At 32.1% G+C, this 15,474-nt stretch overlaps 1 protein-coding gene across 8 annotated transcripts in view; it reads left to right on the top strand.

Moving 5' to 3' along the window:
- The window catches only part of C3G (C3G guanyl-nucleotide exchange factor), a 260,568-nt gene that overhangs the window by 224,177 nt on the left and 20,917 nt on the right, over nt 1–15,474 (top strand). For all 8 annotated transcript variants that reach the window (XM_075370566.1, XM_075370568.1, XM_075370572.1 and 5 more), the window contains 2 exons: nt 136–267; nt 2,355–2,516. In XM_075370566.1, the coding sequence (XP_075226681.1) occupies nt 136–267; nt 2,355–2,487 (265 nt within the window). In that variant the 3' untranslated portion in view covers nt 2,488–2,516. The remainder of the gene's footprint in view (nt 1–135; nt 268–2,354; nt 2,517–15,474) is intronic.

Here is a 15,474-nt window from a genome sequence, read left to right as displayed (position 1 = left end):
AGACAATTAATTGGTCTGATAACTAAAAGACACCTCTCAATGTATTTTATTACTCTATTTTATGTTTATTATTTATACAAAAGTATTTGTTATCAAATGTTCCACAATGAGTGTTATTTTTGTTTTTATTTTCAGCGGGCTTGTGTTACAAGATTTAACGTTTGTGCATATTGGTAATAGTGATATTTTGTCTGAAGGTGTTATTAATTTCTCAAAGAGATGGCAGCAGTTTAATATAGTTGAAAATATGAAGAGATTTAAAAAAGGGTAATTTTATATATATAATTAGCATTTTTTAAATTATTTTTAATAACTAGACTGTGTTAAATATAAGAAATATTACATAATTATTAGAAGTAAGTTTATTGTAGAAAAAAATATAATAAAATTATGAGGGACATTCAATAATTGATATAGAGAAAAAAAAATTTATTTAATAACATTGAAACTTATACTACTTTTCAACATAGTCTGCAGCAACAATTAGACACTTGTCCCACCGTTCTGTGAGCTTTCTAATTATTCCCACAGGATAGAAGTCTTTACCCTGCTATTTGAACCATTCTTGTACCACTTTTTTGATCGCTTCATTGCCGTCAAACTTCTTGCCATATAAAATGTCTTTTAGTGAACTGAACAAATGAAAATTAGATGAGGCAAAGTCTGGGCTGTAAAGAAGAAATGGCAACACCTCCCAACCCAACTTCTCAAGTGTTTCTCCCACTTATGAGCAATGTGGGTGTGCATGTTGTCATGTAAGAGAATTACACCTTTTGAGACAGCACCCTGATGTTTTTTCCTTATTGTAAGTCTCACTTTCTGTTGGAGCATGTTAGAATAGTACTCACTGTTCACGGTACACTGTTCTTCTAAATAGTCACCAAAAATTGGGCCTTATGAGTCCCAGAAGATCATCATCACTTTTCTAGCTGACATACGAGTTTTGACTTTTTTTTTGGTGGGCGGATCAGATGTTTCCATCAAGACTTTGCCATTTGGATTCAGGCTCGAAATGGTATATCCATTATCCTTATATCATACTGTTTCAACATTTTTGAGTAAATTTCTGACAATTTCACACCTTCTGATAGCAAAAATCTTATCAATGAACATTGCTCTTCCTGCGTACATGTTTCAAGTGGAGCTGACATTCTGATATCAATAAAAGAGGTTATGTTTAGATTAATTATGATCGAACAGCTGATTAAATGTGTTCCCAAGGTTGCCAACATGACAAACTTTTTTATCATTGAATGAACTGTTTTTTCTCTACATCAATTTTTCTCATTAATTATTGAGCATCCCTCATAATTATTTAAAAAAATTTAAAGACCATCTTTGTCTTGACAAATGAAAAAAGGTAATGCTGCTAATTGAAGTTGGGTAATACTACTAATTGTTTATGTAAGAATTGTGAATTCTTTGATATCCTTTTGCATCAGTGTACAATCATTATTTATTGTGTTCAGTAATACAGTAGTAATACTCTGTATAATGAATTGCTAGTCATCATATAGTGGCTGAGTAAGTTAATGTAGATTTAAGTTTTATTTTGTATTATTTGAAATTTGAAGTCATTCATAATCCTGTCTGTGAGTTTTTTGTAATATTATTTTGATTCTGATTCTTCTTAATCTTTAGTTATATTCCTAAAACTTCCATTTCATTTCCAGAACACATCAGATACTCATTCTACTGAGATATAATATTATCCCTGAAATTTTTCTTTAAATTTGTCTAAGTTATGTGATGTAATTTATATTCTTTCTTTATCATTAAATATTCGTGCTTATTGTCACTTAAAAACTAAACAAATTTAGTTTACAGTATGCAAGTAACATGAGGAATAAAAAATTATAATTCCTTTACTCTTTGCATATTATTGTTGATGCACTGATTAAAATGACACATTTTAGAATGTATATATCATTTTCAAATTTTTTCTGCATTCCTGTTATGTCAATATGCATTTTAAGTTGTTCAACTGTATCTAATATACTAAAGCTGTTGGTTTAGTTTAGTAAAACTTCCCCAAAGTTGGAATGTTAAGATTCTGGGAAATACTTCAAAAGATATAGCTAATGCTATGCTTGATGTTTGATGTTCTGCCCCTCTCTCTGTGGAGAGAGACTGGCTGGATAGTTCTGTGACGTTGTGTCCCAGAGTTATCCCTCTAAACATATATGTTTCTGAAAGGATTATTAAAATTGGCTCAATACTTTATGAGTTTGTTATTTTATAGACCTAAAATATTTTGTTAGGAATATAAACATTTACCAATAATCGTATTTTATAAATTATGATTTATAAATTTATAATTTATAATTTATTCATTGTTTTAATTTCATTTACAGAATATACACTTTTAAAAAGAGCGAACGTATTATAGCCTTTTTCAGTAATTTTGATGAATTTTTATGTGAAGAAGCAATGTGGCAAATATCAGAAAGTATTAAACCAAGGGGTGCTAAGAAAAATATTCAATGACTGCAAGCCAATTCCACTGCTTCATGCTGGTAATTAATAATTTATAATATAGCGTAATTATTATAAATTATATTATTTATAAATAAAATATTTATATCATAAATAAAGATAATATTTATTTTTAGATAAAATTGATTGAATGATGTAATAAAATTATATAAATACACATTGACTGTTTAATGTCATTGTTTATTGTAGATATAAATGAAAAATAGAAATTTTTGTTATTTATTTAGATAGTTCTTTACAAACATTAAAATAGTATAAATATTTCTGAAAGTAATCAGTCTTTAATCGTTCATACTGGTTTTCTGAAAAAGACAGATTTGTATATTAAAGAAGCCATCATTTTATATTATTTTTTTTTTACTATTAATAAATAAATTCCTGAGTTTTACTGAAATATCATTCATTAGATTAATGTTATTACTTAAAAAGAAAAACATACACTCTCTCTAATTTAGGTTTACAGATGTACTCTTAAGCCATTGGTAAAAGAAGGAATGAAGTCACTTGTGAATTTTGCATATATTCATACAGTGTATTTTAGCTGTACTTTTCCTTTTAGACCAGAAGAGTAATATATATATTTGAACACACAAAATCATTAAAAAGTAAAGCTAACAAAACATACAAACAGACAGTGAATCACAGAATTTAAAAGTTAAATGACAATGACTTCATTAATTTTATAACAGGCAGAACTGGATGCACATTTACAAACAGATTTAAAAAAATAATAAGCATATAAATATTTAAATTACAAAATTAACTTTTACAAATTACCTTATATAAATGGGATAATGTATAAAGTTATTAATCAGACAAGCAAATTTCACATGTAGCACTTAAATCCAAAGATCTCAAAATCAATCAACAATATGAAATTGATAAACATGTTAAATGAAACACAACATGGATCAAGTATATTCAAATACGTACTTAAAGTATCCTAATTACATAAGCTTGGGTGTAATTAATTACATTACCACCAGTAACTCTATTGAAGTACCTTTAAAAAGATATGAAGAAAAAACTATTTCCATTTAATTTGAAAATGAGTTAATAATTTTTAATATTTCAAAACAGTTTAATTCTGTTTTGTTATACTGAAAACAGTGGAAAAACATGTTATACTAGTAGAATAATTTTAGTAAGTTAAACATTAAGAGATAACATTTTTATCTCTTAATTTAAACTGTACATTGATTTTTTTTTATTAATTGTTTTTATTTAAAATATACAGTTTTTATCATATAGAGACGACCATTGATATGTTACATACTATGGTATCAAACAAATTTTGGAAAAAGTTAAAAAACAGGTATTTTTTTGTTCGAAGTATTTTATTACAACTTTAATTTTTCCATTGTTTTTTTGTTAATATTTTAAGAATATTCTTTAAAAAAATTGTAGTATTTGATGATATTTTGATTCTCTGAGGGATTACTTTCAAATAAATGATACTTCATAATTTATAATTGTGACTATTGGATTTTCTTTTTTGTTAAATTAAACTGTAATTTTTTCTATTTCATATGTCAACTGGATAAGGGACTTCAAAGTATTTAATCATTTAACTGCGTTTAACCTCAGTAAGTTTATGACATTCAAGTATTAAACAATATCATTTTGTAAATTTTCTGATATTTTAGAAAAAAATAAATATCAATAAATTCACTATAGAATAAAATTTTGGATTATATTGTAATATTTTTCATAGCAAAGTTTAATTTTTGTTGTAAAAATATTAAGTACCATGTTGAGCAGAAACTTCTGTCAGTTTTAGAAAATAAATTTTTGAACCTCAAAGTTAGCAACACTGTCTTGCTAGTTACAGTGCAATAAGTAGTAGCATGTTGAAGTTTAGTTTCCTGTGAAACATTGGTCTGTGCACGTCTCTATCACTGCTGTTCTAAGCCATTATGGCTTTTTTATGATTATATTTAGTGGGTAATTTAGTCAAGTGTATTGCACTATCAACACATCATTCTTTTGTTAAGTGTCAAAGTTTGATAAAAAAGTTTCTTTTGTGGAGACAAAACTTCTAGGTTCACATAGATCTGTTCTTAATGAAGAAAGTAATGTTTGAGTGTTAAATGGAACCATTAAAAGTATAAGAAGATCAACTGTAAAAAATGTTGCAGCTCTGAACTGTCAAGAAGTTACACTTTCATTGTTAGAAAATTCAGGTAGCAAATTTAACAGTTTTATTGAATTTGTTTCAAAATCACTCAGAAATATTAGAGATAATTTCTTTTGCTCTGATGAAGAAAATTTTCATCATGATAGTTCAGTTAATAAGCAACTTTGTTGCTATTAGCAGTTGAAAACCTTTGAGAACTTCATCAATGATCTTTGTGCATCAAAATTTACTGTTTTGTTTGTTTGTTAATAACTGGCGTAATTGAACTGTACTTCTGTAAAGATCATGAAGAAAATTTAGTTAACAGTAAGTCCAGATTGCTACACAAACATGATAAACAAATTTTGCCGATAAAATCAGTGCTATACCTAACCAAAAGAACTAGTTATTCTAGAAAGGTGCAGCCTGATTAGCCATTATGTACAGTTTGTTTGCAGGGGATGTATTTTTTTTTTTTTTTTGCTTGATGAAATTCACTACAGAAACTTGAAGCTTATGCATAGGAATAGGAAATTAAATTTTTGTAGCAAATGAAAAATGCGATGTCTGATTGGGGGATTTGAACCCGGGACCTCCGAATGAAAGGCGGAGATGCTACCACTTGCCAATAACTACTTGCATGGATAACTATCAGATGTTTCTGCACAACCTTGTATTATTATTATTATTATTATTATTATTATTATTATTATTATTATTATTATTATTATTATTGGATTAATTATCACTGAAACTATCAAAATGCAATAACATATGTTTTCCTATTTTTTATTATTTTGTCTTAAGAAAATTATATTTATTGCTTTATCATTTAACTTAATACAGATGATTTAGCTAAGAATTTTTTTTCAATATCCTCCAAAATGCACATTAAAGTCACTGACTATAAACGATACTTTACACATTGATTTAGTTATAAATTGCTTAAATTTAAGGTTTTTGAATTGTTTACTTTATTTTTTCCTTATTCAAATGAATGAAAAATATCCACTAATTTTTCATTATTAATGAAATGTCAATCAAGAAAGCATTGTTTCTTGATATTTTTGTTTTAAATTAGTCTACCAGATATGACAAAACATGAAATTTTTTACTAAAAATTTTGTAAAGAACTATCAGAACTAATATAATTATTAAATTATATGAATATTATATAATTTGATCATAAAACATCTTACTTTTTTATCCACAAAAAACAGTTTTCAAATACTTAGGAAATTTTATTAGTATTTAAAAAACTTTTAAAACGTTTTGTTCTTGAATGATTGATTTTGATTGTACAGGGTAAAAATGTATTAATATAAATTTTTTTATAATTACTTTTATCCTTCTTTATAGGGACCACTTCATAGATTTTTAAAAAAAGAGGAAAAATTAATTATGATATTTTGTGTAACCATTTCAGAACTGTGCATTTTTATATTTTTAAAAGGATTTTTCTTACTGTATAAGAAGTACATATAGCATCTCCACCTCTTTTTTGGATGAACCATCCTTTTATCATCTGGTAGAAAATCTAAACTATTATCTACTTATATTTATTTGTAATTAAAATTGTTTATAAGCTTTTACTGCAAACACCTGGCCTTTAATTTTTGTTCTGGATATATTAAAGGTTATTATTTTTTTTTAACGGTGATCCTAAACTAAAATTTTAATGACTGCCGTAGGTCATAGGCATTAGAACACTTTTTTGTTACAAGTATATTTACAAAGAAGTCATAAAATATTTATCTTGTCAGTTTTTTACATCTTTTAATTTTTTATATTATTTGTTATTGAATGATATAGCTCCATTAATAAAAGGACTTTTTTATTTTTAGTTAATGACTAGTTCTCTGTATGTTGTGAGTATTCTTATTGTAGCTCTGGTATGACAGTCTCCTTTACATTCATTATAACAGGAAATCTTTTATGCAATAAATTATCACTTTAGACATAAACTTATGCAAAGGATGAACAACTAATTAGTTTAATTATCATCTACACAATTCAGTTTACTGAATTGTGTAGATGAAACCAAAATTTGTATTATTCTTTTTAAATTTTATTATGATGTAAAACATCATAATTGTATTATGTTTTATATGCTAATCCCCAAAATTGCTAATGCGTTACTTACAATGACCTCAGAAAAAATGTGCCATAACATACCAAGAATTTAGAATTTCTCATTTATTTTCCTCTTTTTTTTTCCTCTAATTTTATTATACTTTTATAATAACAATAGGATTTGAACCTACAACTTTTCAGAGTGTGTGTTATACATACTCTGTATAACACGTTTAGGAAACATTTTACTCTATTAACACCAGTCATACTGAAACATAAGAAGGCTGACCAAAATGGAGGCACTGTCAGCAACATTGTAATACATGCTGTCGAACTCGGGCTTATTTTTTGCATTAAACAGAGAAATATTGTTATAGTACATATACATGAAATTGACAACAGAAAATGAGTTGTAAATTCTTTTTAAAGAATTATGGTGGGAGCTGGATCTTTCCCAGAAAGATCCAGGATTTTCGGGTAAAGGGAAAGTTCCAGCCTCACACCGAGCAGATGGGCCAGCACACATGGTACTGCAGGTTCTCGAGCACTTTTCCTTCATCAGTAGCCTCAGAAGAAAGAAGTGATCTGCCCTCTTCCTTCTGCACAGTCCATCATATAAATTCAATGAAATAATTATCCAGATTCTGCTGCGCTGTACTGCACTGCACCAGTTTGCAGATCCCCTCATCTTCTCAGTATTGTAGATTTGATTCCTTGTCTCAGGATTCTGAAATTATGCTGATGGTGCATTTTAAAATGCTCAAGAAACTTACTCTCTTTGTCCATTATAATCTAGCTATCCTAATAGAAAATAGATTCAGCTGCTAAATGATGCACAGTATTTCAAACAATGTAATAGCAATATGATCAACCACAGGAAACACTCTACACTTTCTCAGCACAAACTCTCGAATACCCATTACTGCAGTAACACTAGCAGCATTTGCCTTATGGTAGGAAAACAGGCTTTTGTCTGTATCTATAATTCTCCCAACTCCACCTTATTACCCTGCCACAGTGTGTCACCACATACAAAACTTGTACTTCCTAATGTAACTATTCCAGTTAACCATGACACCTTCATGACTCACATCAAGCTGCTGGTAACACCATGTATCCAATATTAATTTATGGGCACAACAATAAATGAATCGTACAACTGTACAGAATGGCAACCATGAATTTCCCAGCCAATTCCAACAAGCATATTAAAAGTAAAGTGATGTGCATGTATGCTGTGTTGTCAGCACACATGGTCACTGAAATATAACTACATACTATGCACTAACAGACACACTATGTCCATTACTGAATTTTCTACAACCTGGCAAAATTCTTGGCCTTGCTAAAGCTGAACATTTTCCTCCTCAGTACAAGTAAATCCAAAATTTTGAACATAGTGTAGTGAAGCATAGATGTATAAATTACAACATCCTCAAAGCAAGGACAAGAAACCAGAATATAAAACAAAAGATGTTACGTAATCTCATCGTGGTAATATTGAAATGGTTAATCTCACCAGAAAATTAATATTGGTTGATAACCAATTTCATTTTATAAACATCACATAAATAAGTAATAGAAAACAGGTACATAATGAATCAATCAATAAATATCAAAACTATATGAAAATTGGGTGGCAAACTATTTATCTACATCAGCAGTTGCAAACCTTTCGGTCCTCACGGACCACTTAATTCATAATTTAAATTCTGTGGATCACTAATATGAATTTTTTAAAACAATCATTTCTAAAACAATCAAAGAACATCAATTTTATAGATATGAAATGCACTGTTTAATGAAACAAAATTATAAGTGCCTGTTTAATCGTAGAAAAAACTTTAAAGGTTGTTTAATCATAACAGTATTATTAAAGTTAGTTTAATTATTACAAAATAATTTAAGGGTATTTAGGAGTAATATAGTTATGCCGATTCTGAGACAAGATCAAGGTCACCAAACCTAACATAATGCAGCCTTGCCAAATTTAATGGAAAAGCTGAGACTTTTCCAACTCATAAAAAATCCTGTAAATCCCTTTTCTACGACAATTTTCCTGTTTACCAGGAAAAAATAATATTTTTAATTTAACTATTTTTGCAGATTTCCTCTTGACTAGTTTGAAAGTCAACAAGACTGACGGTTTTATATAAAAGCCGTCCGGATTTTTATAACCGAAGTTTTACACGGAAGAAGATTTGGAAGAAATAAAAAAAATTTGATCGCAACTAACGCGCACAGACGAAACAATTCTGCCTTAGAACGGGTAAAGACCAATCCGGGATACAAATATATACAGATAATAAGCAATCTTTTTCCACCCGCCGTCTCTAAAAAAACGAAGAGAAAGTCTAATCCCTTCTGCGATGATGAACGAAAACTATTCTATCCGCAATTTCGGAATTTGACGCGAAGGTCCTGTCCGCTAACACGTAGCACATATGTCAGAGACCGATCAGTATTTCAGTTGTAAACGCGGTACGTATAGCCTGCAACAACGTCTGTAGATCACGTAGACAGAGAGGAAACTCATATAATTCACGAATTCTTTCCTAGCGTTGGGCGGGGATATAAGATAGTCGAAGTATCTCTCAGCGTCATTTACCTTCCGGTGAACACAATGTCCATACAGAATATAACCGTGCGCGTGTGCAACCAAGAATCGGAGCTAATAAATTTCGGAGACGAGGAAGTAATCGTGAGGTTGCATGTGAGACGAAGAAACGATGGGGTTGATTTTTATCGATGATGTCGAATATAAATTTTCACGCAAGCGGAAAAACCTCGTTATGTAATCGTAGGATATAAAACTTCAAGAAAAGAAGGGGCGACTGAAAGCGCTTCTAATTTTGATTCCGTTTCTATTCACAACACGTTTATATTTGAATCCGATATACTATCCGTACGAAAATATTCAGGGAGATTCGCTAGTATTGTATGAAATTTTAAGAGTTTTTATCGATCTTAGTATAACAGGAAGTCTGAAAGAGCGTTAATCTTTCCGAGAAAATACCCTTTTATATGATCTTTATAGATTAATCGAAGCGGAGCGATACTTTGAAAACTGGCGCAATCGATATAAAAATCGAGATCTAAACTTCTGCCAACATCCCCGCTACCACGACTGCCTATTACTTGATGATAAGTGATTTCGTCCTGCAATATACCCGCTTTAACAGGAACAGTAAGAAGCGTTTCTTAACCAGTATAATTTGTTATCTTTACAACTCAACATGGTTTTCTTCGTGGTCGATTTTAGTTGTTTTTGCATATCTAATACCGACGTGTTGTCAAAAAACAGGCCATCGTATCATTGGACGGGCGTCAATTCAAACCGCCTTTATTTATTAAACCGCCTTTCGACTACCACAATATATTGTCTCAGGCTCTTCTTTTTCAAATGGCATTCCTTACAAAAGGTTTGCAATCATCATCGCTATTTTGAACTTTGAGTAGGCAGCTCGGAACAGTTCAGTGGACATTGTGCCGAACCATTCCCTCAGATTGCACAACCATGAAATTCTGCACCTCCCAACGTTACATCTGCCCACTATCTTCCCCTGCATGATCAACTGGAGCAACTCGAACTTTTCTCTCCTCGATATGTGATTTAGATACTGTAATTTTCCTGCTTGAACTGTAGACGTAATCTCGATTTGTTTTCATACTCTAGTAACTTGATGTTTGACATCTTATTCTTCCAAGATATCCTTAGTATGCATTTATAGCACCACATTTTAAAGGCCGCCAACTTTTTCATTTGTACATTTTTCAATGCCCATGCCTCTCCGCTCCATATAGCAGCACAGGAAACAACAGTTCACCATTATGGCCCGCAGATATATTCTGACTTGCCAATCACAAGAAAGTACGCATTTTGAGAAATGCACTTGTAGCCATTTCTATCCAGGGTTTAATTTCCAGTGAATGGACCATGTTGCTGGTTATCCAAGTACCAAGATATTTACTTTGTTTCTTCAATTATTGCATTGTTGATGTATAACTGGGCCTGCTATTTGTGATCTAGTATCACCACGTACTTCGTCTTCTTGAGGTTCATTCTAAGGCCGTACTGTATATTAACATCTTTAATCTTTTGAACTGCTCTGTAAATCACTTAGTCTCCGTTATGATGACAGTGTCGTCTGCGTACTTCAAATTACTAGTTGACCGACCATTGACTATAACTCCAGCTTCATCTTCATTTAGAGCCTCCTTGAATATCACTTCGGAATACAGCTTAAATAGCATAGGGGACAAAATGCATCCCTGCCTTACTCCCCTATGTATTTGTATTTCCTCCTGTTACGTCATTATCTACTTGAATGGTAGCTGTTTGATAACAGTATAACGATTCAATAATCTGTATATCTCGTGAGTCGATATTACGCTTAGTAAGCTTATTGAGTATCAAGGCGAACTTTATCAAAAGCCTTCTTGTTATCTATGAAACAGACGTGCGTTTCCTAGTTCACATCTAGGCACCTCTGCGCTAATACATTAAAACTAAATAGTGCTTCTCTTGTACCGAAACCTTTCCTAAATCCAAACTGAGTGTTACAAATATATTCCAGTTTATTGTATATTCTTTCTTGGATGACTTTCAAGAACGCTTTTAGTATATGACTCTAGCTAATAGTTCGGTAAACACGGAATTCTCTCGCATTTGGTTTCTTTGGTTACATAAAAGTCGCTTGTATCCATTGTTTTTGTATTATTCCAGTTCTGTACATTAGAAAGATCTGCAACAACGTCAAGCTGTTCTTCATCTATTAGTTTCAGGAGTTCACATGGAATTTTGTCTGGCCCGACTGCTTTCCCACTTTTCAATGTTTTTATAGCATAAAGAACTTCTTTCATGCTGTTTGGCCCCTCTGTCATTTTCATGTATTCTTGTAGCACTTGTATCTTGAAATAGTTCTATATATTCCTTCCACTAGAATTGTGTGCGCTGGTTCAATCAAGATTTTGCCTCTTATCTTTAATAACAGCAGGTTGTATTTTTCTGGTAATTCCTGTTAGCTCTTTAATTTCCTTATGCAAATTGTGGTTGACATATTTCATTTGTAGCTCCTTAATGTGTTCACAGTTTTCCGAAATCCATCTCTCCTTTGCTTTCCTAATAATTCTTGTTATCTTCCCTTGTAAATTATTTGTATTTATTTGCATTGTTCTTACATTTTCTTCATTCTTCTATAAGAAGCATTATCTTGAGTGATCCATTTCTGTTTCGGCTTCCTCTTACCAGATGTCAATCTGTTCCTGTTTCCATCAATCAATGCTGCCTTTATATTATTCTACTTATGCTCCATGTCTAAATTCAGTGCCCCGTGCTGTACCGAATCAATTTTAATATTTACCCCTCTGCACTTGTTCTCTTATGTCTTCATTTCTCTGTTTCTCTGTCGCGATCCTATTATCCTTACTTTTATGATTAACTTTTTAAGCTTGATATTTACTTTAGCAACTACCGGGTTATGGTCTGATCCAATGTCAGCTTCTGGGTAAGTTTTTACTGATGTTATGCTATTTCTGAATCGTTTCTTGATAAGTAAGTAATCAATCTGGATCCTTACTATCCTATCTTCAGTGTCTTGAGCAGATCTCCACGTCCATATTCTTGTCTTGGTTAATTTATAGTACATATTAGCAACTATGAACCTCCCTGCCTGACAGAATTCTACAAGCCTGTCGCCTCTATCATTCCTCTCCCCCAGTCCATAGCCTCCAACAGTATCATCCAATCATCCACTTTACTCTTCCCCACCTTCGCATTAAAATCTCCCATGATTATAGCAATATCCTGTTCCTTGGTGCCTTCCAGAACAATCCATTAATCTTCGTAGAACTGTTTAATTTCTTCATGCTTATCTGCTGCAGGGGCGTAAATTTGAAGAAGATTGATATTCCTTTTATGAGCGGGCATCTGTATCAACATGATACTATCTGAGTAAGGAACAAAACCGGATATACACCTGTCTATATTCTTGTCGGCCATGACAGCAATTCCATATTCATTAGCTTTATCAGTGCTTTCGGAATAATACATAGTGCATTCATCCGTTCGCTGACTCCAGTTCCTGGCCATCTTAAGTCACTTATGCGTAGGATGTTTATAAAGCCTTTGCATCTCCGCTGCTACATTGTTAATTTTGTCTGCCTGAAACATTCTTACATTCCAGGTATCAATTCTCATGGTTTCGTTCAACACTGTCCCCCGGGAGATCCGACCAGGGAACTACTAACTCCGGAAAATTTAATATTGAAAGCAACCATAATGATGAGACATATACTAGGGATATTTATTGGGATCATTAATGCAGTGGTTTACCGTTGCCTTCTGAATCTTCATGCCGTTGATCGTACCGATTCATCCACCTTTATGAATTATTTTTCGACCATAGGACAAGCTAATAGATCTAAAATTCAAAACTTACAAAACGAAATAGACCGCAGTTGAAATCAGAGGACTTTGGAGCCTCTGAATCATTTTTCAGGTCACAGTTAAGTGAAGAACAATATTAATATTGTTACTATTATCATATTATCATTTGTTGCATTAACTTTTGTATTACTAAAAATGCAAAATATTCCTCTGCTTTTTTCACTCATTATGGGTTTATTGCATTCAAATCTGAAAGGTTTAGATGTAAATAATGAGACTAATGCCGTAAAGTATTTTATTTTAAATTTATACATATTTAGTTATTATCTCCTTCAATATACACCCCTCCTCTATCCCTACAATGCTCTGTCTGAATTTTCCATTGTTCAAAGCAGTGCTGGAAGTATTCTTCTGTGAGCTCTTTTATTACGCATGCCACTGTTTCTTTCACAGCTTCAACGGTCTGAAATCTTCCTGTTAATGCAGATTTGACTGTGGGGAACAGATAAAAGTCACATGGTCCCAGGTCAGGAAAATAAGGTGGAAGTCTAACACCAGGATGTTGTACTTGGTTAGAAACATCTTGACAGACAATGCAGTGTTAGTCGGTACATTGTCCTGATGAGGAACCCATGACTTGTTCTTCCACAATTCGGGTTTTTTTTTTCTTATTTTTTCACGGAGTTGAGCAAGGACCTCAAGGTAGTTATGTTGATTAATAGTTTGACCTTCAGAAACCCAGTGAACGTACACAATCCCATGAATATCAAAAATAATAATCATCATCGCTTTCAATTTTGATCATTATCTTCAACTCTTTTTGGCCATCTTGGAAATGCTTAAACCACTCAAAAACCCACACACATGATAAACATTCTTTGCCATATACTACTTTTTTTTAATAAAATATAAGTTTCAGTAATGGTTTTTCCAAGTTTCATATGAAATTTCACAATTCTTTGCTTTAATTTAAAACTTATAATTTTTTCGGCAAAACAAAAAAAAACGATGTTATCCAAACAAAGGCCTTGGCCAGACTAATATGTCTACAGAAACTGGAATGCCAACAATCGAAAGAGAAGGCTTCACTCTACACAGCTCTCAGTCGTATGAATTTGGCACATGCGCAGTTCTTCTGTAGCAGCATTAGTCTCATTATTCAATAGCCACATCTCATATACAATGTAAAATATGGAAGACAACCACGAACTAGGTAGCATCTTAACTAAAAAATGATCCTATAAGTGCTCTGTAGAAATAAATTATAACAATATACTATCAACCCAATTGTACAGTAAAAAACTCTGCAGCTGTATACACTGCAAACTCTTGTAGGGTCAATGTTTAAGTCATATAATGCTGTAAATAAGTATTTAGTCAGCATCTGCATATACTGTTCTGACATCACTGCGAAGAAGTTATGCAGTTGGTGACATGTTACCGTTACCCCATACACTGTCTTTTTAGTAACTCATGACAGTGTATCAGGGTTATTTACACAGCATAATAGTTCTAAATGTGCTTTGTCTGATATTATCAGTCAACAAATGACATCCAATTCCTCCTCCAGTCCGGTAAACAGTTGCTGACACAAAGCTCTTCTTTTAACAAAATCATTGTCCAGCTTCTGTACAAACTGAATTTTGTATGAATGATAATTTAGGTCTGAATGCAAATTATGATACTCTGGCTCTTTGGCAGGATAAGTGCTATTGCATGTTTTTGTGCTGGATAATTTGAGCTTTCATCAACAGAACTCTTAATTCATTCAATGTTGTATGGTGTCCTCACAGAATTCAGTAAAGACCATTGTCTTCAAAAAAAATATGGGCCCAATACACCAGTTTGTACTTTTGCACACCAAACAGTAACACGAGGATTGTGCAGCAGTTTTTGGTGAAGTTTGTGAGGGTTTGTCTCAACCAAGTAACAAAAATTTTGTTTACGCTTCCAGAGAGAAAAATGAGCTTCATTTCTAAACAATTCCATAGCTGCACAGGAGATCTGCTGCCAAAATTCATTACAGAAACTTTTACGATTGATGCAGTCCCTCTCACTTAATTCTTGTGCGACTACCATTTTATAGGCATACATTTTAAGTTCCCTGTGGAGATTCTTCTTACACTCTGATCAGAAATCCCAAGTGCAATTGCATGTTTACATGCTGTGTCGAGATAGCTCATCGAATGCTTTTACTGCCCACACATTTCCTGGTGTTGTAACGGTCTGAGGTCTGCCAGATGGTTTTCTTTTCAATATTGATCCAGTTGCACAGGGATTAGAAACACATTGCAAAATCATTTTCTTATCTGGAATAGCAGCTCATCAATCTAGACTGAAGTGTGTGCAAAAGGCTTACTGAGTTCCTTACCTTTGATGAACGCTTACCCAACATCAAAAC

This window comes from Lycorma delicatula, chromosome 7 (genome assembly GCF_047948215.1).
Source record: "Lycorma delicatula isolate Av1 chromosome 7, ASM4794821v1, whole genome shotgun sequence".
NCBI lineage: Eukaryota > Metazoa > Arthropoda > Insecta > Hemiptera > Fulgoridae > Lycorma > Lycorma delicatula.
Note: the sequence above shows the minus strand (reverse complement) of the source record. Positions and strands in the feature narration are given on the sequence as shown.